We start from the raw sequence: 24350 nt of genomic DNA on the forward strand, positions 1-24350 counted from the left end.
ACTATTTACATGGCCGTCGCCCTAGGAACGACAATAAATAACGGAATATCTCGCGTGGATCTCCGAGATGAAGAGCGGCTACAGGTCAAAGGTGAATGTTTCTGAGTTGCATGTGTTTTGTACTGAAGCTTCGAAGAAGTACATGTACAATTAAGTGTGAACGTCTTTTGGTCTTTGAATTCGTTGATTTGACTGAAAAGAATGAAATTACTCAAGAAAGCAGCCTTTGTTACACGGCATTTTTCTAGGTGTAGGTATTCAGTGTTACAGGTTTTAGGAATATAAATGTCTCACTTAATAATGGGAAAAACATACTGTGCCAGTTTCCGGACAAAGGTTAATTTCTCTTCAAAGATGTCTGCTAGGTTAGCCAGCATTTTTAAAACTAGCAGGATCCTGACTCCACTTTGTTGGTTGAGATCCTTACTTATTTTTTCTCAGGATGACGACATAATAAAAGCAGGATGGTGACATCCTGAGATAATTTATCATAGGATATTAGCATACCGGGATCATTGACACTTGGGAATATTGGTTCAGTTGGAATCAGAAAGGAAATCATGGTTTGCCCAACATTTCTTTGTTTTATTTTACATTGTTTTTTTAGAGAAATAACAGATTGGTAAATTCGTATGAACATTTTGAAACTATGGTATGCAAAACATGTTGACCATCACCGATCAAAGGCACTGTGGGGTCGTATCGTTGGCATTGCTGATTCCTCCCCCCCCCATGCAAAGCAAGATAGCAGTGCCAAAAATGCTGAGGACTGTTCGTGACCAGGCAACCGATCAAAAATGTATCAAACACTTCCTCTAAAAGCTCTGTGGTTCTTCTGATCTCTTTACCTGGTTAAATGTCTGGCAGGTTTGTCATCAGAGGCAACTGCAGCCAACACTGCCATCACCTCCCGGCAAAATGAGGTCTTCGACCAAGAGAAGGAGCGGCAGCTAGCCCTGGTCAAAAGAGTTGAGAAGATCCAGGTGGACTACGTCGGTCCCAATGATGCCTGCAGGCTGGTCATGAACAAGTACCTGTCAACACCTTACAACGTTGCCATGCGTAAGAAATTAAAAATGCACCGTTGGTCAAATTCCAAACTTGTCTCCAAAGCAGTTGGCTACGGCTGTAATATACATGCTTCTATGGAAATAGATGTAGCCTTAGCCAAGGTGATTGGTAATAGACCTCTTGGATCCTCTCACACTTGTTTAATTATGCGCGTCTTTGCCTATGAAAACGAATTGAATTACGTCAGTAGTCTGTCGGGAAATTTGGTCTGTTTTGTTCTCTACCAACATTTCTACAGAGCCATTTCTTTTTATCAGCAGCAGGTCAAATATGATGTACCTCATCCCTGGATTGTGTCAACTGGCGAAAACTTTAACAGCTAACATGAGGTTTGGAGGTTTACAGGAATTTCTGTTCCGGTCTGGTAGGAATTTACGAAGGAAAGTCTATGCTCTTTTTTTTTTCACCGAAGATTTAAATCAGACGTACCTTCGGCGCTCGGCCATTGCCATGGTGAATGGCAAGCCATGGCACATGCTGCAGCCTCTCACCGAAGATTGCAAGCTGCAATTCGTCACGCTGAAAGATGACGACGTAACAGAGGTCAACCAGGTGAGTCTCTGATTACAATGCCTCCCTTGGTTAATCACGCTGCATGGGGAATGGCTCAAACAGCAGTCTACTCAGGGGCGGATCCGGACTGACATTTGGCTGGAGAACTGGGCTGCCACTGTAATCTGAGTGCCTCGGACATAATTCACAGTGCAGTCAACACTGAAATTCTTGTTTGCCAGGAAGGGGTAGGGTCGTACATCTAACTGTCCCCACTGATAAACTCCATCACCACTTTCAAATATCAGATTTGAGTTCTTAACCCTGCTTTGGTTTTACAGCACAAATAGGCACGAGTGCCAACAGTCACTCTCTTGCATGTGTTTTCTATATGGAACACAAACGTGCACAGGTTCAGTGTGTACACGGTTGCCAGCACAAAATGACTCAGGGTCTTTTGTGCAGTCCTCTTCACTGCATTTGGTTTACTGCACAATGATGCACATGGAACAGCGAAGCACAGTTGTTGGGCAGCACAAAAGTGCAATCTGATATTCCTGTGAGGGACTGTTGGTGAAGCGCACAACACGACACAGCTGTGCTTCTTTGAGGTGTTTACCAAGTGACCCAAAGAGTGACTTCAGCATAGGAGGGTTTATCTTCATTTAAACGTGATTGCTTTCTCAACTGGAGGGTTTCCTGGTACAATTCAATTGTTATGAAAGGGCTCAAACCAATTGAGTCAAGGGGCCTCCTTATGGCAAAAAGTTGACATGGTATAAAGTCTGTTTCACAGTGAATCACAGTGATCACTCAAAGCTCAGCATCATCACAGCTTGTCCACTCTTACATGATGATCATATCCTGGGATTCCAGGTGCTTGTCACTACATGAGATGCTCCCGTCATGCGCAAATTTTCTTTTGTTTATTGACTGGTATCGATCTCACTTGCGGAATTTTCATTAGAGAAGGGTCGATAGCGCAAGGTTCCAACACAACAAAGTTGCACTTCTTATAAGCGACTCCTCATAATGCACTGCCTTCTTGCCCCCCCCCATTTTTTGCAGGCATTCTGGAAGTCCTGCTCACTGATGATGGGTGCCATCTTACAGTCGGCCTTCAAAGATGATATTACAGTGGAACTTGCGAGGGCGCCAGACATTCCAAGTATGGCATCTGTATTTATAATTCAATTTTTGGTTAACATGAATGAGAAAGCACAAGGCTCAGTGAGCATTTTAAAGAGAAAACCAGGAACTTTGCCTCATCTTTCTCAGTTGATATCCTCCCCATGTCTTGACTTCAGTTTTATAAAACTTCGATGCTCTGTTCTGTCGGAATGGTACGCAAGAATGTAGGTTGACTTCAGACTTCTAAATTTTCATTGACTACGCTCAGGGTTCAAGGCGTCGGTGTTTCATGAAGTGACAAAAACCTCAAAATCTTGCCAAATGGACAATCTGAGATAACCGCGTTTGAAAATACCAGCCTATGTTTTCTCTATTTTTACCCTGCAAACGATGTGACTTTTTGTCACTTCATGAAAAACAAAGAAATACACAGACTAAGATTTTTGTCAGTTGTTTGTTTACAGTTACTGGGAAAGTAAACAACATTTTGTTTTGAAACTCTGCTAATTTGTTCTTTGGATCACAGGAAGTAAAATAGTTGGACAAACTCCAGATCGAAAAATTTTCAATTTTGCGGGTTTCCATCACTTCATGAAAACACTGACGAAATGTAGCACTGTGCACTGGAAATGTCAAAATAACATAAAGAGTTGAGCCTCTGAATAATAAGCTGGTGCCACCAAGGGCTTGTGAATGTTTGTGTCTTTATGAGAATACTGTTGTAAGGTTGTCACACATTGCAAGTCAAATCAATATCCATCCAATCAGTTTGAAGTCAAGCCACAGGTTATTCAGATGGGCCTTCACATTCTATACTGTGGCTTTTCCATCAAGTGATTAACCACCTGTTTGCAATACAGCCCTGCTTTCTGTACTCTATCCTAGTTTCTGTGGGCTGTTTTGCCTACGATTTCAATCTTCCCTTCAAGTGGGAACCCACCAGGCAGGAGCTGATATGTCTCAATCGCCAGGCCTTCATGATGGTCGAGAGAGCAGTTAATTTTGAGAGATTGGAGGTCAGCCGAGAGGTTGCCCACCGGATATTTGAAGACAATGCGTAAGTGTTGCAGGAACAGGCGGAATTGTTAACGTGTTTCCAAAAAAATACGTGCTTGACTGCACCTTGATGTATGGAACACTCAACGATCAGAAAATGGAAAACTGTTCCTTTTTTTCATGTTAATTTTGGAAGATGGTCTTGCCACCTCTTGTTTAAAGGTTATAATTGGAAACTAGAGAAAATGTGTTTGTGAACAAACACATAGCTGTTCCCAAAATGTGTTTTATTGTCTTTTGATGACTGTCAATGAGCATCATAAGTTTGCAATTAATTGGATTACAAATAATTGCCAAAGTGGCATGTATAACGAAAAACAAACTATCACTGCAATTGAACGTGTAGTTCATGAGATATGATGATTTGTGTGTTAAAATACAACTCCCGGTCAAACCGGAAGTAGAGGTCACATGAGCTCAAGTTATCAATGTTCATCTATAACACAACCCTGACTATGTGCATACCGAATTTGAGTGAAATCGGTCAAATAGTTTACTAGTTGTTAGACTGTAAAGAATGAACATTTGAATTGAGGTCACATGACCCCTGATGACGTCACAATTACAAAAAGTTTTGCGGCACATCTTCTGATGATGGTTAATTACTATACCAGGTTTGAAATTGATCGGACTTAAAATAATTGACAAAGTGTCTTGTAGAACAAAACAGTGGAAAAAGAAAAAAAAAGGAAAAAAAAAACTTTAACGATTACAATAGCTGTTCCCGATTGAGATTGGCAACAGCTAAAAAAGTTGTTCTTTTCCCTATCTCTTTAACATTTGACATTTTATCTCCACAGATATAAGAAGTACCAACTTGAGCACACCGAGGCCGACAGGGTAGTGCTTTTCAGACTCGGTGATTTTGTGGACATCGCTGACGGACCGCTAGTTATGAATACAACATTCATAGGGCCTCACAGATATGTCTTCACTTGTGTAAGTTCAGGAAATGGCCACCAGGGTCTATTAGATGTCAATGTGAGATTTGAATGAAGACGTTTTGTATGAGTGAACTTGGCAATGAAACAATGACTGCTCTTGGAAAAGAGCCTGTCGGAGCCTCACTCCACTGTGTTGAATTTTGGTACTTTCAGGACGCTTTCTTGCAAAAAATGCCCCCCAAAGGGGTTAATTGGTAGTTCACCAATAGGTAATCAGTAACAGTTCACTTAATCAAGAAATATATGAATCAATCAGAATTGTTTGAAAGCATTATAAGAATTCCTGGTTTGTCATTTGTGCCTTGTACAGATTCACAGTATAGATGACTACCTGAAACCCATGGTAAGTCGAGCAATGAACAAAACTGTTAATCTTCCGAAGTATCTAGACTGGTCTACTGAAGTGAAAGTTGTTATCTGCTTATTTTTCATTTCTTTTCTTTTAGTTGTGAAAGCCCCCCCCCCCAAAAAATGGGGCAAACCACAGATGAAGTCAGGGTTTGATGGTACTTACTGAGTTGGTCTGTTTTAGCCCACAATGAACTTTAGTTCTTAAAGATACTGCTGCGATTTCAAGGGGTGGCCCTACCCGCGGAGTTCCGACATTGATTGATGAGACTGATCTCATGACAGTAATGGTGAATGTGTAAAAAAACAAAACGGAAATTAAATAAAATACCAGTGATGCTGTTCAGACTTAAAAAGTCTAGTTGAGTGATTGAATCAGTGAACTTGATGTAGTCTGCATCTGGGTGGTATTTCCAGTGTTATGAAGGTAGGGCTAATGTCCCAAGGAAGGTATCAGGTGGTGGTGTTTGAAGACCCGCATGAACCCGTCCACACACCTACTCGCGCACATAAACTGTGACTGCTGCCTGACCCCCTTTTCCTGCCTTGTGAAAGAGTAGTTGATCTCTTTCAATGATGCTGGTGCCGTTCTCTTTGAACAGAACAAACTGCTGCGATTTCAAGGGGTGGCCCTACCCGCGGAGTTCCGAGTTCACCACACGAGATGGAGCCTCCTGGAAGAAAGGGCTCGCAAACCGGTGAGTCCGCTGTTGTTATCCTTTTGAAGCTTTTTCGGGCTGATGAAATTCAGGTTAGAGGAAGTTAACAAGAGAAGGAAACGTCCAGTTCTTATTCCCAAGGAAGCCTACATACCTGATTGTATATAGACCAGGATGGCAATCAAGGTGCAGTTCCTACTGATTGATTTTTCCAGGGCATAATATTCGCTCTCCATTGGGGGCGCTGCTTCTGCAATACCTGTTTATTTGTCGAAAGTATTTTTAATCATGGGCTTTGTCCTTTACGCTGGCATATATTTTGTAACCGTATGTACTCAGTGTTGTCTGAGAGCTCGCAAGAAAATTCACGAGGTTGCTGAAGTGGGACTTGTACCCACGACTTCCTGCTTACTTGTGCAGACGTCTTAATGGCTTCTTTGGAAATGGTTTTCCAGAGAAGTGTCTGAAGACAGAGAATATGTGCCTCCTATTGGTGCAGTTATTATGAGGAATTTACTGAATTTTCAAGTGCTTAGGAAAGGGGATAAATTCCATTCCACAGGGGTGCTCTTTCTACAAACTAATTTGGCTTTTTATGGAGGATGTGAATCTGATATTTTGTTGTCCCTTACGCCGAAGTTATCATTTAGAATTCCAAATTGTCCGACCTGGGATAGGCAGCAGACTGCATGTACAAATACCTCCTTAAGGATCACCCAAAGAGAAAGATTACATATGCTCAAAAGTCTCTGGTGCTGGGCATTTTTGTGCTCATTTAAATGAAAATTGATCTTGCATAGTAAGTTTCACTTGTACATTACGTTTTCTCACACCAAGTGAGGTGTTTGAGAATTTCCCATCTATTACTGTTTTCAAAACTTGTCCATTCTATCTCCTCTGACTAGGTTCTGGTTGACTCAGCTCCTAACCTGAAATCCAGTCACAACCAAGAACAAGCACAAGGTGATGCTGCATCATGATACACGCATAGACCCGTTGGGGAGTTGCATAAAGTCGTGAAGCCAGGCTAAACTGGAAGGCCTGTCTTCACAGATTCCTCAGATTCCTGCTTGAGATTTTGAAGGATTTTGTAGGATTGAGGAGGTTGTTGAGCCATGTCACAACTACTTGATATGGGGCTTGATGCATCCTGGATTAGCAAGTATGAAGAATGTACCATTGGGGTCGCACCTCGTGGTGGATTCTGATGGACTTTGGTAGATTTCTTGTGATAAATACCTGATATTGCTTTCATCAGTCTGACCTGTTTTACATCCGTACTCTTTCAAATCTTATTGTAATGGAGTTTCTTTGCAGTTTTAGAAGATCCTCAAAGCATGTTGGATCAAGAGGTAAAGCATTTTTATGCAAATGAAAGGGAACTGAACAGACATTTTTCGTTTGGGATTTCAAACTGAACATTTTTTTAAAATATGCGTGTATTATGTGTCATTGCCAGAGAGTCTTGGGATTGTAAAATAAAAAATTACTGAATAAAATCCCCGTTGTAAAACTTCACAACTAGATTATCTTTTCCTTCAAAACATTGACTTTGAAAGCTCATAGCAATTACAGACCATCAAAATGCAGTTAAAATAAAAATTGAAAAATGAAAGTGGCGTCCTCATTAAAGAAACTTTTGTACCTTAATATTTGGCAACTATTGCTTGTGCATTCTTGTGATCTTTATGTAGATATTTTTTTAACTGGAGACGTGGATATTAAATGTGAAGCATTGCTTCGTTTTGGAAGACATCAGATTTCCAAAACCAGCCCTGTGAATGATTTGCGGATGTTCATTTGCCTGAGATGTTGTTCAGTCCTTCGAGCTATTTTGCACATGTACTGATAAAGTCAAGTTCTTTCAAGTTCGTCATTAGCCAGTCATTTAATTTAAGTTGCCTACATGTACAGGCAGTGAAGATAAGTGTTGAAGAGGTTATTGAAGAGGTGGTTCGTATTTTTCCTCCTTTTATCTGTGTCTGGTTTTCTGACGTCAGATTATCTACATCCTTCATGTTCGGATTAAATTGAACTTCCTTTAGTCTTACAAATCACAAGCTTTCTCGTATTTTGAATTGATTCATTAATACAATACAAAGTTGTTTTCACAGTGTTGTAGAACTTTAGTTATTTTTTGTCTGTCATTCGAAAAGCTATTGGGCTAATCCGATTGTATTAATCGGTAACAAAACACAGTTCACCCAAACATGGGATCATTTTCCAGCGGTGTTTAACTGCATTGCAATAACATTGCTTTCGTGACACGGTTTTTTTTTTTTAGCATACCTTGCGGTTACTGGCGCTATTGTCCTCGCTCTACCTGAGTGCCTTCCGTAACGGGCACTCCGATTTGTCCAATATGGAGCTGCGTAATGGGGCATGACGGTTCGGGCCAATCGGAATCGCGGAAAGTCAAGTGATTGGGGGAAAGTGGTGCTCAGTCATGCGCATAAGGGCGATTGTCTGTCTCACACACGCCGCAACGGACAGTCTGACGGCCGTGTTTAGGGGCCCTATCAACGGTTGCTATGGCCTAAATGTTTACCCTATTGTTATGGTCCTGCCCCCACTAGTAGCACCATCAATGCCAATCCGGATTCATTCTCCCTTTGTAACCCTTGGCCTCTACATGGCGTAGTCTACATTCTTTGACTGAAAATCCCTTCACTTTTTCATCGTTTCACGTGTTTTTGCCGAGATTTGTATTCTACCTGGATAACTATGGAAATAAACGTGTCATCCTTTCACCGATAACGCCATATTACAGAGACAGTTCGTTTGCAGAGTGGAATCAAATGCTATATTTTGTGTAACAATTGAGTGAGAGCTTGGACGTCTTCGATATCGCAGAAACAACGTTCGTCTCGTTTAGCTAGGAGTGAAGTTAAACAGACGTACCAAATTTCTGAAATTGGTAAGTTGAAGCTTGATGGTTTAGAATGAATTTCCGGGGCCTTTTTAGATATGGATGCAGTAAGTCGATCGATGTGTTTAAGCTTGAGTTTAATCTGCAGTGGATCGCTTGTAATAGCAACACCGAGGAGACGTATTCAAGGGAAACCTGACAACCTTGAAAACCATGATGACAGCATTTTCTTCTCTTTTTAAAAATTAAATTCAAAATTTTGACCAAGGCCTGCACATTTTATTCTGTATCTAATATGGCGTATTTTATTTCCTAAGGAACTCTCTTTGATTTGATGTGTAATTCGTAGACGGAAAGAGTTCCATATCCGCACATCACTTGATTAAGTCTTGAAAACCCCATGCACAAACCCTATGAGACTGTTCTAAAAATTCTGTTTTCTAAGTAAATGAAGCAATGATTTCTTCCCTGCTCAATTCCATTTTTAGGACACGTAATCACTTTCTGACGGCTAATAAACCACTGTAGAGGGGAATTACTGATATCCATATTGGAACTCTTAACCAGATGCTATACCCAGATATTTACGTCAGATTTAAATAGGGAAGAGTTATATACATGGACAACACTAATTCTCCTTGAAAATGATACCGGCTGTCGGAAAGTGATAACATGTCCTAAAATGTGAAATTTAGCTGCAAACATTCCGAAGGATTTACTTAGAAAACACTCAGGTTTCAGTTTCACACATCAACTCGATGGGTTTGTGACGTTGTGTGCAGGGTCATCCAGTGTTGATAGTACATATATATGAAAATCTTTCTTTCAAAATACTCTTTCTATAGGTTTAAATGACGGTAAGGGTCTGCCTATCATGTTTTCTTTGTTAGAAAAATAGGAAACACACGCCGTTGTCGCTTTCCAGTAAACATCTTGCTCGGTAACTTCAAATAGTTCCAGCCGATGTCTTGCATACAGATAGGATTATTATTCGAATATACATCCATGGCAAATGTTTTACCAACATATTATGAATCAAAAAGGGTGGCAATTTTATGCCAAGCATGGTGAAACGTTTCAAAGTTTTGAAAACCACGCTTGTTGAAACATGGATGGTTAGTTCCAAAATTCGTGTGGAAGTGGGTCTTGTAATTTTTCACAAACGATTTTAAACTATCAATAAAATTGAGCTCTCGATTTGGTTCCAGGCATGTGTGTAACACTCTTTAAAAGGTTTTTAGAGTTAAACACATTTACTAAACACTTTTTTCTGTTATCACTTTTTAAATAATTTTTAACCCATGGAACGTTTTATGATTAGTTCAGGAACATGTGTGCTTGTAAATAGTGCATTTAAAAAGCTGAACATGTACCATGGAAAACCGTTTAAACACATTTCAATAAACAGATATGGGTTAAAGTGGGTACAAAAGTGTTTTAACTCTGAACATTGTTCATATGAAATGGTTTCCGAGGTACATTTATTATGCTATTTTGTAACTTTACCTAATTTCGGTTTTCTTTCGAATAATTTAAACGCGTTGATTTATTTGTTTTCAAGTGTTGATTGTACATGACGTAAGCACGTTTGCCTCAAAACACTTGGCCCCGTTTAAAATGTATGTTTTGAATCCATCGTTTTTATCAAGGTCTTGAAATACAGATATTACATAAATTATACTATGATTTTCGGACATGCTTATATGTCTCCGTGAGTTTGTCTCATTTTTTACGGTTTGATAAACTGGTTGATGTATAGAGGCAGCCATCGGGGTGTGCACTGCTAGTGTGTCGGTCTTTATTGTCAACGCAATTTGTTCTGAGGCGTGGCACTTATTGGACTCATGAATCATCGATGAATAACGCAGGATTCGAAAAACCAAATGGTATTATAAGACATTGATTTTTTTAGTTGACGGTGGATTATGCTGGCACTGACAAGATGCACTCGTTACGTAACAACGGAGTACAGTAGACATTCCGTGTCCTCTGATATGTTGCCTGTGAGAACATCAATACACGCAGCGACGTTTGGTCATATCCTAGAAAATGTGCTGTAAGAAGGAAAGATGTTATCACAGAGATTGTGCAAGATCCTGCGTCATCATTTTCAGTGCTTTTTAAAAGCGTTTGCTCTTGTTTCGAAATCTTTTTGAAATCACACAGTTGTGTATAATTAAAGGGACCAAAAAGGTGTTTTCCTTCCATTTGTTCAGGATTTTCAATTCAAAAGCCGTTTGTAAACTTCCAGGTAACATTTATTTTAATAAAGTTCATCTTATTACTGACATTTATAGAACCCATTGTGATTTTTATGAAACGTGCAATTTGGAGGCCATCGGCGTTTTAAAAACCGGTACTTTTATGTGTCTTTAAGTGTGTTTTGTCATTTGCGTTCTTCGATCGAACAAATCATTAGTCCTAATCTATTTGATAATGCTGCCTGCAGCTATACATGCAATTCGGCGTATCTAGCAGCATTGATTGGTTTATATAGGCTGAATAACGCTTTTGTCTTCACCCAACAGGAAAACATAACCTAGATCACCATGGATGCGTCTGGGCACTCAAATGCTGGAACAACAGCCGTGTACTTCTTGGTTTTGTTATTGGGATTTGGTGAGTTTGACTTTTGAATATTGTACAATACGAAGGAGATGGACCCCGTTATCACTTTGAAAGTCTTGATACATGACTGAGAATAGCAACGGAGAATGGCAAAACCAAAGGGGAGTGGTATCTTTCACGACTTTTTTTCTGGCACGCAGAAATGTAACGGTTTTCGGCGCGACTGAGTTTTCTGTAAACTTAAAGCCAGCTCATACTTCGCGCGAAAGCGAAGACAAACGCGACTTCAGTGACGTGTGATCAGATTTTCGCGCTGCGAATTTGCAAAAAAAAATTGAACAAAATTTATAACTGGAGCGAAGGTTTGCGGCCAATCGTTTGGAGACGTAAAATTCGCTTCGCTGGTTCACGCCTGCAGTGTGGACCAGCCTTAATACATGTACACATTCGTAATGATGTTCCCTCGGATCACTGTAGTTGCGCAACATACATGTATGACGCATGCGAATGAAAGAACTGTGAGATGAATTCCCCACTCTCTAAGCAGATCCTGTTCAGATGAACAGTATATCCAAACGATGGGGATCCGTTTAATATTCATTTCTCAGTGCAATTCTGATTAAATCAATACCGCCATAAACAGACAGTAATTCCAGCTACTCTCTGACGTACCGGTGAGGGCTTTGCTTGGTAACATTGTTTCCCGGATCCTACGCATGTGCATGTGCAGCCGCGATTGACTCCGTGAAGGCCTGGGCACAAACAAGCGATCTTTGTTTTATATCCCTGGTACTGTGTGGTACAAGACAGTGCACTGCTGGGCGATTTGTTTTGCAGTGCGGGATACTCGGCTTAACATTATCTAGTCAGAGCCATGACACTTATACCCAGCAAGAAATGAGACCGAGGGGTACCCCCCCCAACATGTCCAATCCCTATACACATTCCAGACTATTGTTACTTAGCACATCCCCCCCAAGATGTCTGAAAGGAATTCCCCAGATTCCTTCGAGACAATGACCAACACAAAAAGCAGGGGGTTCTCTCCGTCTCATACCTTGCTGCATATGGTGACCGTCACTGGTGCCTCGTTAAGCTTCGTATTTAATCCTACAATTTGTTTTGAAAATGGCCATTGCAGTGTAAACGAGTCAATTTTGTTCGAACAATGTGTTATTTCAGCTGGGGCACAGCAGGCCTTCAGTGTCCAGCCCACGGACACCCAGGTCACCGAGGGGAACACCGCGACCCTCCGCTGCTCCGTCACCAATAAGGGCGGGACCCTGACCTGGACTAAGGACGGCGCGCCGGTCAGCGTGGAAGGGGCCATCATCGACACCACCAACACGCGGTACTCCATCCAAGGGGACGGAGTCTCGACCTACGACCTGCAGATTACCGAGGCGGTGTTGGCTGACTCAGGGGACTTCCAGTGTCTGGTCACGGCGGACGGTGTCGGGTCTGGCGAGATTCTATCCGACGTGGCAACGTTGACCGTACTCGGTATGCCTCCATTGAATCTTCAAACTCTTTTCATTGATTTATATTTCAAACATTACAATACAAATTTGAGTCATATTCAATGCATGTATGAACTACAAGTAAAGGCAAATTTTGAAAAGCAAAGTTTCATTTTATCGTTCACTGTAATTTTCGTTACAGAGGTCCAAGGCTTCATTAGAGTTCCCGGTGATACCAGTGTTGCTGCCGAAACAACTGCCACCTTGGAGTGCCAAGTCGACAACAAAGAGGGCTTCCTCTATTGGCTGCAAAACGGCGAGATTATCAGCAACGACACAGTTTTAACCAATGGCAACGCTCGTTACTCCATCAGCGGTGACCAATCGGCGGGCGAGTATAATCTTGTGATTGTCTCTACACAAGAAGGCACCGACGAAGGATCATACCAGTGCGTAGTGACGGCCGCGGGTACCAGCGCGAGGATTGAATCACGAGTCGCCTCACTGTCAATACAAGGTACGAAACATTCCTTTACTTGAATTTCCATGGAAGTCCAACAATAAATTCACGGAAGCGCCTGGGCGAGTGAAAGTTGAATGGCCTGTAAAATGATAAGAATTGTACAAAAATGGTAAAACTCTGGTGGCGAAACTTTAGAACATAGCTCTTGGTTACTGTGTTTGAAACAGTTTTACGTCAATCCATTCACTTGTCACTTGATCTCAGGCTAGATGATTTATTCTGACCTAACGTCAAAATGTGGTCACTTTACAAACCTGAGTCAGATCTAAAGCATGTCCCTCCTCTCTGTTTCTCGGGTGAAGGTACGGGCCAGCGGCTGACAATTGTGCCGTCCAACGCCGTCTTCGTCGAGGGCACCACAGCCCTGATGAGGTGCAAAGTGGTCGACAAGGCGGGTACACTGTCCTGGCTGCAAAACAGCCAGGCAATAAGCTACGACCGGGAACTTGGACTGGCCAACACTAGGTCAGTTTGGGCATCTCCTCTGCTATTTGCTTGCTTTTATTGTTTTGTCTTTTTCATCAAGACATAAAAGGATGGAGTGGGCCTATTTTCCGTAAATCAACGGGCCTGTTGTATTTTCGTCCTCCTTGCTTTCATTGTTTTAATTTAAGTCAGTATTGTCATGTAAACGAACAGCTCAAAGTGGGCAAAATGCTATCGTAGCTGAACTAACAACAGTTAAATTGCTGACTACTGACACCTCCGAGCAAACCTTTTTTGGCGTAGTTGCATTTCAGTGATAACCTTTCGAAGAAGTTCAGTTTACTCATCAGGAAATCTATTACGTTGCTCCTCGTACGTGTTTGCTGCTGTCTTCTTACGGTTCCTTGTTTTCTTTGGCCCCGGTGTTCAGATATTCCATCGTTGGCGATGAGGCTGCAGGGGAGTACAACCTTCAGATCGAGGACGTGACTTCAGTTGACACGGGCACCTACCACTGCATCGTCAGTGCAGCCAGCGGTGCTGGGAACGAGGCCATCTCCTCTAGCGGAGCTACGCTCTCAGTCACCGGTGAATACCACTCTGTTTTTTCCATCCTCGTCGCCACTTTGTCGTGCTCATAATTTATCGGACGATATTTCATAGACAAAAACAAAATGCGCTCCATTTTATGCGACGTCTAGCACAACATAGGCCCAGTACCATTCCGTCGATGTTGTTTTACTCAGAAGCTATGGAAATTGACTTCAAGACATACCTTTCTCATCACTCCCGGGAATTGTTGAAGGAGTCAGGCTGCAGAGGATTCCTGCTTGACTGCACAGCGAAGGGATTTTGGGGGCCTGTATAACTTTCGCCTCAAAGGAGCCACCTCAGGATTTCTTTTTGTGAAAGAATTCCATGAACAATTTCTCTCAATTATTTGTTTTTATTGTCAGTTTTTCTTGTTCGTTGGTCTCGTTTCTGGTTTCGTGGTTTTGCAAGTAATAACAGTTACACGACGTCTGCTAAGTAAATGACGGTTTTCGTATCTTTATTTCCTTCCAGCCGCCACCGCACCTGACGACGGATACCCTCTCTGCAGTATGGTACCCTCCACCGACCTGATGGAGGGCGACAACGTCACAATCTCCTGTACTTCACGGGGAGGCGAGCCCCAGCCTAAGCTGGCCTGGCTCCTGGACAACCTGGAGTTCGATGGCAACTACGTGGCGCTGGACCTGAATGCGCGCAACGACGTGAGCTTCCAGCTGATCAACAACATGGTCGGCGTGGTCTTCGAGTGTCTGTCCAGCCATCCGGCCTACACCACCACGCAGAAGTGCCAGTTGCCCCCGCTGGCTTTTGAGCGTAAGTCGTGACTTGGATTCCTCCGCAGAGCCAGTTTGGCATTCCAACAGCGCATGCCCAATAATGAAGCGCGTACGAGGTCGTTCGAGAACATCAATGCGGGCACGCAATGTCTGCCCTATACGCTGGCCATGCATCGACTCATTGTTCTCGAACGACCATTCTCTTTTGGAAATACCGAACTGATCCATTCAAGACAACCAAGTTCTGCGTTTCTAAAAGTTCGAGCGACGAATGTCAACTAATGGTCGATTTTGTCGGGTACCAACGATATATTTTGGGCACAGGTTGCCCAATCAAATGGGCTGGTTGTCGACAAAATGGTCCTCTCTTGCGCTCGAACTCGCCCCGTATGTTTTGCCTGCCATTTATAGGCCTAGTTACTGCCAGTATTGCATCTTTCCCAAAGCCCAACGGAGCAGATCAAACAGCAGAAATAACACCCAAACACAGATATTAATTAATCCAGAGGTCAAAAGAAAATAAAGCTGCTGATTCAAGTTCTGACAATATAAATTGAAAAAGTGTGAAATCGGTGTGATGTATTTTCCTGAAAATTCCATATGCTTTCTAAGCGATGCTTGAACATTCTGTATTAAGTAATTATCTGACCGCTTTTCACTTACACCAGCGAAGATAAAACTACTGCTCATCAAAGTTCAATCGTCTCTCTCTTTCTTTCTCTTAATTAGTTACACCCACCATCCAAGTCTCTTTGGACACGCTGACTTTGGAGATTAAGGAGGACGAGACAGGGTCGGTGGAGTGCTCGGCCACCGGCGATCCCGCCGTGCTAGGATACGGTTGGTCCTACAACGGTGTCCAGATCGCCGATACCGACGAGCGCTTCCTGATCACCGAGGATGGATCGTCCAAATCCACGCTTACCATCACCTCGGCGTCGCTTAGCATGGACGAGGCGGTGGTCTCCTGTGAGGCTAGGAACAGGATTGATACTGAGAGCGTCTACGCGGTCGTTAGAATCATAGGTAGGCCTATGCGGACAGCATTCATTTTAATAACAACAGACCATGGTGACATGTTGTGTGGGATTATCCCGAGACAAGGGAGTGCAGTGCCTTTAATTAAGTTTTAAGTTCAATTCAATTTAAACATGTAAAACCTAATTTGTCAAGTGGACCTGTATATTAAAGACTTCTACAGTAGAATACGTGTACATGTATATAGTTTAAAACCCATCGGGAAACATAGACCCCCCCGGTGCACGTTGTTACAGTTTGCAATTAGAAAGATTCACATCTGTTCAAGCCAAAGACAGGCGCATTTTGTATTTGGAAACATCAGTATGCAGATCAAAATATCAAAAAAGGTTCTCTTCCCATCCTTTTGATATCGATTGATGAGCGCTTATCTTGTTCACAACCTGCAGAGGACGACCTGTACCAGATAGTCCTTGCCGTCTTAGCGTTGATCGCCCTCTTTGTCTTCGCTCTGATCATCGTACCGATCATTGCTTACTACTGCTACCGCCGTCACAAGAAACGAACACAAGGTGAGGCCAAACTTCTCTTTATGTTTTCCCTGGATCCTTCTTCTCCATCGGAAAACTTGGAAGAAGTTTCTCCTGATGATATTAACTTACCTCTGTGCTGGTATGGAACGATTTTCGGCCTTGCAGAGGAGTGCTGGGATTGAGGTTATTCATTTGCCCACACGTCTGATCTCGGAAAGACAGATCTTATATTCATCTTCTACATGCACTTTTCCTTTAGTAGCAAGCTAAGACCCGTGAGGAACGGGTCTGTTTCTGGAGTTGACAGTCAGTGATGCTTTTAATGTCTGGGTCATACATGCTTACTTTGATCGTTGCAGAGGGTATAGATTTTTTGCGCTCGTAACTGATAACAGGGAAATTTAATTCTAAATTCGGTTCCTCTTTTTCCTAGTTGCTCCCATTGAAAACGGTCCAACGACAATCAGCGGCACGAAGGTCACCTCCAACTACTTCATCACGGAGGAGACAATCCCCAACGGTCATGTTAGAAAGAACAGCCGCAGCTCTAGTAAGCCCAGAGTCCTGGACCACGAGACCAAACACGTCGACAGCCCGGACGAGGGTAGCTACGGCAGCCCTACGCCGCTGCCAGATCTGACCGGTCGAGGCCGGTACCCGCAGCCCATCCGCAGCCAGACCCCGGAGGGGTTTATGATGGACTCCATGGATTCGGCTCGCGGCGGGAAGATGGGCTCCTACGACGTGGAGGCCGCACGGGCACGCAACGAGGCCGAGATGCAAGGCAGCGGCAAGACGCCGCTACCGTCCTCGTCGCGTCGGAGCTCCGTGTCCCGCAGCGGCCCTGCCCCGCTCAACAACAAAGTCTCGCTGTCGCCCGGCGAGTACATGGTCAGGGACGAATACGAGAGGAAACTGAGGGAGCTGGAGTCAATGAAGAAGAGCTTGACAGACTCTGGAATGATACAGGATGACGCCAAGTCGAGGAAGTCCAAGGACGGTGGAGAGAGGAGGAAACACAAACATAAGAAAAGAGATAAAGAGAAAGACGAGAAAGAAAGAGACGGCCATAAGGTACGCCTTGAAATTGTCATGATTTCCAAAGAGAATCTTCAGGTTGAGAGTTAGAGAAACTTTGGGGCTGACAGTCTCAATCATGTGAAAAAATGGCTGTTAATGATTTAGCGTTCTTATTATTTTTAATGTTATAATATCATTGGTCACTACTCGTACATGTGTGCTTACTGTGTTGTTGATTTTGATTTCCGACGCATTGTTGATTTGTTGATACAGAAATCCAAGTCAAAAGAGCACAGGGAGCACCGCGACAAGAAGGACAAGAAAGAACGTAAGGAGAAACGGGAGAAAAGGGACAGGAAGAAGGATTCGTCGAGATGAAACAAACACGTCATCCCTAATATCCACCAATGAGCGCTGCGTTCTGCTCCAACGTCACTGACCACTGTCCAATCGAATGACTGCCAGGATGCAGCTGATGCTTTGATCAAGGACCCAGCTAGGGTCCAGATATAAAAAGAAGATGCACTTTTATCAAGTACTCTGAGAAATTACTCAGACAGTAATCGACGGTCCTGCTCTGGTATAACCAGTACCGTTGGGGGAAGAGTTTGTACAAAACGAGTGACGATAACACTGCAACTCACCTGTAACCATAGCGGAGAACAGTGTAAAAAATAACAGTAGTAAATTTGGTTTGATTAATGAAGCGTGAAAGCAATCATGCCCAGGAGGACTTACATTATGCATGTTTAATCGTCAAGAATTGCCATTTTCAGTTCGACATGTGATTGTGTAAATCATAAAGAGGAATTGGTTTTTGTCGGGGAGATGCTGTTGTCACGGTTTTCAACTGAGTCACGTTTGTTTTTTTTAAATTCTGAAATTGTCATTTGGGCATAGCCTATTCTTACTTGGGCAGTCGAACTGAGTGAAGATGCTTGCTTCTGTAGATCACTACAGCTGTGACAAAACCACGGCTTTTGGTAAAAAAAGGAGTTACTGGGAAAAAGCCCCGAAGAGCCGCAGCGGAGACGAAGATTTGGAAATTCCTCTCGTGTTTGTGGCGTCACTCCGTGACTACGTGAGCTGACCACCTAATGATGCTAATACATGTACATTGTATTTTAAACAATGGAGTCATATCGTAGGGTTATGACCCAATTAATAATCTTCACTCTCTCATTCAAACGACATATTAGGCCTATACATGTAGATGTTCACACGTCTGTACTGGGACATGGTAATACCTTTCCAGATTCAGGGTTATTCTCAGCGAAGTGTGTATCACTAACTATTGTATACATTATCGGTTTTTGTTGTGTTGGAAGTGGGGTTACTGGGGTTACTGTGCACGACTGTTAAATCGTCATCTTCGCTGCAGTGAGATCAACTCTTTTGAGAAAAGTACTCCAAGTTACGGGAGTCAACACGGAAGTCATATAACGGGAAGAACATAAAACATTTCATCGTCATTAACGGATATGATAGCGCCTTTGCTTTGTAGTCAGGAAACTTCCAATATTTTCGGTTCGTTGCCGTGGGTTTATCTGTAATGTGTCACTTTGTGCATGAATGTTGGGGGTACTGTTTTGAAACAAATTTTTAAATAATGCCTTGTAAACATGTATATGAGATTAAATATTTGTACATTTTTTTGTATAAAACTTTGAATAAAACACCATCGTTATTCAATAAACCTAGCTACTAGCTCGATGTTTTGGGGTCAAGCGTACACTTATAAGTGCTTCCAATACAGATTCATTCACAACATGGTGCCATCGAATAACTTCCTTTTCAAAGTAGGGAAAGTGGACAGTGATAAACGTACTTTTGTTATGATGAAGAGGAAACAATGAATAACCTAATGTGGTTTTGTGCAACAGTTATTTCCTTTTTGCCTTCGGTCGGCACATGTACATGTCCTTACATGTACTGGTTACATTTTCGGGCTTAACAAGTTAGAAACCCCCAGATCTGCAAATTGAAAAACGCGGCCTGAGAATTAGAATCAGCATAATTAATTAAATTAATGTTGAAATCACCAGTAATACAACAAACTTTTTTATCAGGGGTCATTCGGACCAACTGATTTTAAAAGATGTTTAAAAACTCGATATAACTTGTTCTTGGAGGCTTGTACAAAACTCCTGCAAGTCTTTGGCCTTTGGAACTGAGTTTTCAATAAACAGAGACTCAAGTATATCATTAGAACAAGTAAGATCCTCACGTATTTTAAACTTCAAGTCACAAGCAACATATAATACAATACCTCCTCCAGTTTTACCCTGTCTATTGTTCGTAATAAGCTCATAACCTTCAAGATGAAAATAGCTGTGGGGGGGGGGGCACTTTTAACCATGTTTCAGTAAGTGCGATGATAGAAAACCCTTAATTGATCGAGTCTAAAAAAATTTAACTCATCAAAATGTTTAGTCAAACTACGTATATTAAGATGGAGCAATGATAACCCCTCTTTATCATGATTACATATATTTGGAAACTGATCTGCTCAGCAGTACTGAGAATTATTCAACAAATTAAAAGGATTGTAGGGATCAGAAAACACATTGCTAACATCATCTTGGGAATCAAAAGTGGAAGGATCAGTACAGGAGGTGCTTGCATCTAGACCGGAGTAATTATGCTTATTCATATCAAAAATAGTCAAGTAAAAGTCATCATCGTCTAAGGAATTGAAAGGAAAACATTACTGATGCACATATGGCATGTCCAAGGATTATCATCTCCAGCAAGAATATGATAATCATTTAAGGTTAAGGAAGTGCATTTTAGGTGTATCCAGGTTTCACAATTGTTACAAAATATCCCACGCTGATTAGATTTTACTGCCAATTTACAAGATGCACAGGGAAACTTTACAGGCATAAGTGAGTACAACTACAAAAACTGTAACAAACCCACAACAAGCAACAATGGACAATGAAATATTCAAATAAGAAAGATTTTACGAAGATATGAACGGAATAAATTTATATACCAGTGAGTTGCAGGTAGCTGCATGTATCGTTTATCTTGATGAAGGCACAAATTGACAAACAAGAACTTTTTGTAGGGATACAATAATGCAAATACCAGCCAATGGCTAGAAGGCTATGCCCCATAACTCGGGTGCACTTGCACAATTAGTCAACTGAATTTATAAACTCACAATTTAAGGACACCTTCCTTAGAACCAATGACCAATCGTGCACCGTCCTTCCGCCGTACTTCGATCATGCCATCTTGGGTCCAGGTCTTGTCGGTCAACGGGTGTCGTTTCACTGTGGCTGTACAGCAGCCTTGACGTTCTTTAGTAAGGCTTTCGTAGACGTGAATGTTTGAACCTCTGAATTTGAGTCTTAGGCGGTAAAATGCAGCACGCGAGTTGCAGTATACAAACTTAACTACGGTCGATCCCGCGGTTTTCCGTCTTTATCCGTACGAGAGCCAATACGGTGAGAGCGATCTAGAGCCTCAGCACGTAGTTCGAAATCAAGATGCTGCTTAGCTGCTCGAATGATCTTCTGATCGGTGTTCTCGGGCTGTGGCGTTTCTGGAATTCCATGAACAATGAGACAGTTTCGCTGGGAGTATTGTTCTTGGTCAGGAAGTCGTTCACTAAGATGGCGGACCTCTTTCTCCAAACTGGCAATTTTCTTATCCCTGCTAAGTAGCTCCAACTCCAAGGCCTTGTGGATATCCTGGGAAACAGTATCGGCAATGGCACTAGACAAGGCAGGTATCAGGATGCCCAACAGTTCCTGAGATCTCAGCACCTCGGTGATAGCAGCTGTTAAGGCTGCCAGCTCAGATGGAATAACCTCACCAGTGCAGGCTGGTCCCAACGTCGTGGTTGACGCTGGTCTTTTTGGCATGTTGAAGAAAAGCTTGAAAAATACAACTTCACTGCAGCTCAAAGACCATACACTTCAGATTTTGATGTGTGTGGATGTCTGTTGAAACTACTTGGAGCCCTTCATCGAGGAAAAACAGGAGAAAGACTAAAAAATGAATAACTTGTCGGGAGCTACCGCAATACACGTCCGTTCGGTCTGGTTACATGTTTGAGACCGAGGCAAAGCTGAAATGTTCAAGTGAAGCTGTGATCTTCTTGAAGCAACCAGGGAAGCCAGTAGATGCCGTCTGGTGTGATCCACACAGTGCTGAGATAGCTGCCAAGACGTCAGGCCATTATGCCTGGTGAGCCAATGTCGTCATTACATTCGGCAAATATGCTGGCCAGAGCTTCAAGTGGCTGCTAGAAAATGACGTGGGCTGGGTCGTGTGGCTTCTTGCAGCTTACTGCAGACAAGGAGAAAAGAACCCCGTCTTGCTGTGGCAGAAAGAGCAGCTGCTCGAGTGAGTCAGAACTTTTCCTAGTGTAATAGTCCATTTTGATAACCGCCTAAAGGTAATTTGTTTTTTTTATACTCCTGTAGGACCTAGTTTCATTAATATTTTTTTCTGATATTAGGATATGATGTGATATATAAAACTTAATTTAAAAAAATGCCCATGAAGCATTTTCAAAGATAACATATATTTGTAGTATGTTAAACTGATTACAAATTATCAGTACATGTACTGACTCTATAAATTGATGACTGGCTACTCCCAGAAGAAATAATATAGCTAAGACAGTGTCCGATTCTTTTCTTTTTGATTTGCAGAAGCAAAAAGCAGAGAAGGGGAAACCAGGTTTCCTTAGTAGGATCCACCAGGCATTCAGCTCTATGTTGCCACCAAGGTAGTGACTATAAATGGAGTTCAGCTCAACAAATATCGGTGCCGTAGAAGCAGCAACTCCCTGGAAGGACTCCACTCCCACATGTAAAATGCAGTTCCATCACAGCGATGTGGAATCATGCCTTTCCTGGTAAGTACTTGTGTTCTTCGTGCACTGACAAAAAATCAACCTTGTAGTGGTGCAAAATGGAATTCTAATGTGTTCTTGGTTGATTAAGTGTATAGGCTGTGAAATGCTGTGAAATTATTTGTTGTTACTCCAACTGACTTGCCTTCATCTGAATGTATATTAAGATGTCAGCTTTTTCTTTACACAGTTGAAGAGGAACAGTCCAGGGATGATGAGCAGGATAGTCAAGACAGCGAGTCCGAGGATGGGAGTATTGACGAAGACCCTGAGGGCAATGAAAACACGGTGGATCCAATCGACTGTTTGAGTGCCCCACGTGCTGTTGTCACCAAAGAAGAGCTCATCACTGAGGAGGTGAGTCCAATGTTGCAGGATGTGCTAATGACACCTAGCCATCTCCATCTTCCCGGCTTTGAAGAAGTGGAACAGCTTGCTCTTCTGCTACTCCAGCTGTCAGATGATGGTGACCATCACATTGTTCCTGTCCCTCTCAGACATAAGATAGCAGCAGCTGCTGGGAAACTTCATGACCACGATAAATCTGCCAGAATCTTCGTCAAAAAGTATGAATCAAAGTGGGGTTACACACTGTTCGGCCGATGTCTTGGTGCAGACACTTCCGACAACACTGCAGCCCAGAAGACCAAATTTGGATGGATGAAGTATGCCCAGGCCGTACCAATAACCGATGAGTCACGGCTCCTCTACATTCTCGTGAAGATGTTGAAGAACAGGCCAAAGGCAATGACCCAGTCCTCCCCCTCAAAAACAGCCAGTTTAATTAAAGGGCAGTATAAGAGAATTGTAGACCGAGTCAGAGATGACCCAGTTCTCTCTCGGCTTAATGTTCCACTGCCCAACATTAATGCCAAGTCCATTACAACCTTTTTGAGCAAGGAAGAAAAAAGGGCTAACTACTTGGCAACAACTGTCCCTAAAGTTCCATCACACCGAAGGGTGATTTCAGAAGAAACGCTGCCTGCAGCACCTACCCTCCCTAAGTCACTTCCAGCCCCAGCGAGAGCCGAAGTACAGTACTCAAATGCACTACATAAATCCGGGAAGAGGCGAGGTGAAAAGAGGCGTCTAGATTTTGATGATCACGAGGAGCCACAACCCAAAACATCATTCATGGAGCCCAAGCAGTCACCACTCCATCCCAAAGCCTCTAGCATACCCATTCTGATGGTGGTCCCCTCACAGCCGAGTTCACAATCTGTTTGTCTTCAGCAACCATCAGCCAGTATGCCTTTTAGATTTCAATCCCCGGCACCACCACCAAGGCCACCAAAACGATTCCTTCCAAATCCATCAAGAAAACCATGCACTGCCTGTAACATACCATTTTGTGGTGGACTTCGAAAGCGCTACACACCATCAAAGGACAAGACAGAAGGCAGCAAGCAGAAAATCTTCACCTTCTGCCCCACAACCAAAAGGTCCCCAACTCCAGGCTTTGAGAGGATGTTTGACGACTACGACCATTTTAAGAGAGTTGTAGATGAAGAGCTGCAGAAGAGGAAAGACAAGTAAAACTGAAAAGTTTGTAATCATCCCAAGAATACTAGTTCGTATTTTGGAAAGACAATAATTTGGTTTCAAATTTTATGCTTTTGCATTTTTCAATACATGTACATGTATTACTGTTTTTTCCAGTATTGCCCAAGCAGTGGCAAACATTCTCAGGTTTGGTCAAAGTAGCACTGCTTTGAACTGTTTTACCTCATTGTATTTTTTTAATGTAAAAGGAAAATTTGACCATCATTTTAATGAAACAGAAACAGTTTGATTGAAATGTAATACGCATATGCATTCAGTATTCTATCCATTTGTCAGTGTAATGGCAGATATTCTATATTAGTTTTATTTAAAGACATCAACAGGGTGCTTTTAAATATGCCTTACTTTGCTGCTGTGTCATGTATTGACCCAAAATATGTTTTCTTGCCCATTTTTGCCAGACTGATATTAGACGATTTACGATTTAATTCTACAGTGTATCATCGAGGATATCATGCTTGTATTATCAAAAATACGAAAAATGCATCATGCATTTGCCTTCAGG

At 42.4% G+C, this 24350-nt stretch overlaps 4 protein-coding genes across 4 annotated transcripts; 3 read left to right on the forward strand and 1 right to left on the reverse strand.

The window, feature by feature from the left end:
* The first annotated feature begins 95 nt into the window (after positions 1-95).
* On the forward strand, positions 96-7812 carry mrpl39 (mitochondrial ribosomal protein L39). The gene is made up of 9 exons (XM_022241390.2): positions 96-250; positions 868-1062; positions 1484-1623; positions 2632-2731; positions 3580-3751; positions 4551-4689; positions 5005-5037; positions 5645-5740; positions 6607-7812. Exons 1-9 carry the CDS (start codon positions 202-204, stop codon positions 6679-6681), a joined length of 999 nt encoding a protein of 332 aa, XP_022097082.2. The 5' UTR covers positions 96-201; the 3' UTR covers positions 6682-7812.
* Positions 7813-8277: 465 nt separating this feature from the next.
* Positions 8278-19105, forward strand: LOC110982740 (roundabout homolog 2-like). The gene is made up of 11 exons (XM_022241376.2): positions 8278-8618; positions 11099-11189; positions 12321-12641; positions 12801-13115; positions 13424-13586; positions 13978-14135; positions 14613-14915; positions 15608-15904; positions 16306-16428; positions 16823-17463; positions 17683-19105. The coding sequence occupies exons 2-11, from the start codon at positions 11120-11122 to the stop codon at positions 17785-17787; spliced, it is 2496 nt and encodes an 831-aa protein (XP_022097068.2). The 5' UTR covers positions 8278-8618; positions 11099-11119; the 3' UTR covers positions 17788-19105.
* A 121-nt stretch (positions 19106-19226) lies between these two features.
* LOC147797610 (uncharacterized) lies at positions 19227-22050 on the reverse strand. The gene has a single exon (XM_087142913.1). The coding sequence runs from the start codon at positions 21282-21284 to the stop codon at positions 20814-20816; it is 471 nt and encodes a 156-aa protein (XP_086999039.1). The 5' UTR covers positions 21285-22050; the 3' UTR covers positions 19227-20813.
* A 760-nt stretch (positions 22051-22810) lies between these two features.
* On the forward strand, positions 22811-23825 carry LOC147797611 (uncharacterized). The gene has a single exon (XM_087142922.1). The coding sequence runs from the start codon at positions 22943-22945 to the stop codon at positions 23816-23818; it is 876 nt and encodes a 291-aa protein (XP_086999048.1). The 5' UTR covers positions 22811-22942; the 3' UTR covers positions 23819-23825.
* The last annotated feature ends 525 nt before the right edge of the window (positions 23826-24350 follow it).

The sequence above is a fragment of the Acanthaster planci genome, linkage group LG10 (genome assembly GCF_054643075.1).
Source record: "Acanthaster planci isolate LZ-2023a linkage group LG10, COTS_SCS, whole genome shotgun sequence".
NCBI lineage: Eukaryota > Metazoa > Echinodermata > Asteroidea > Valvatida > Acanthasteridae > Acanthaster > Acanthaster planci.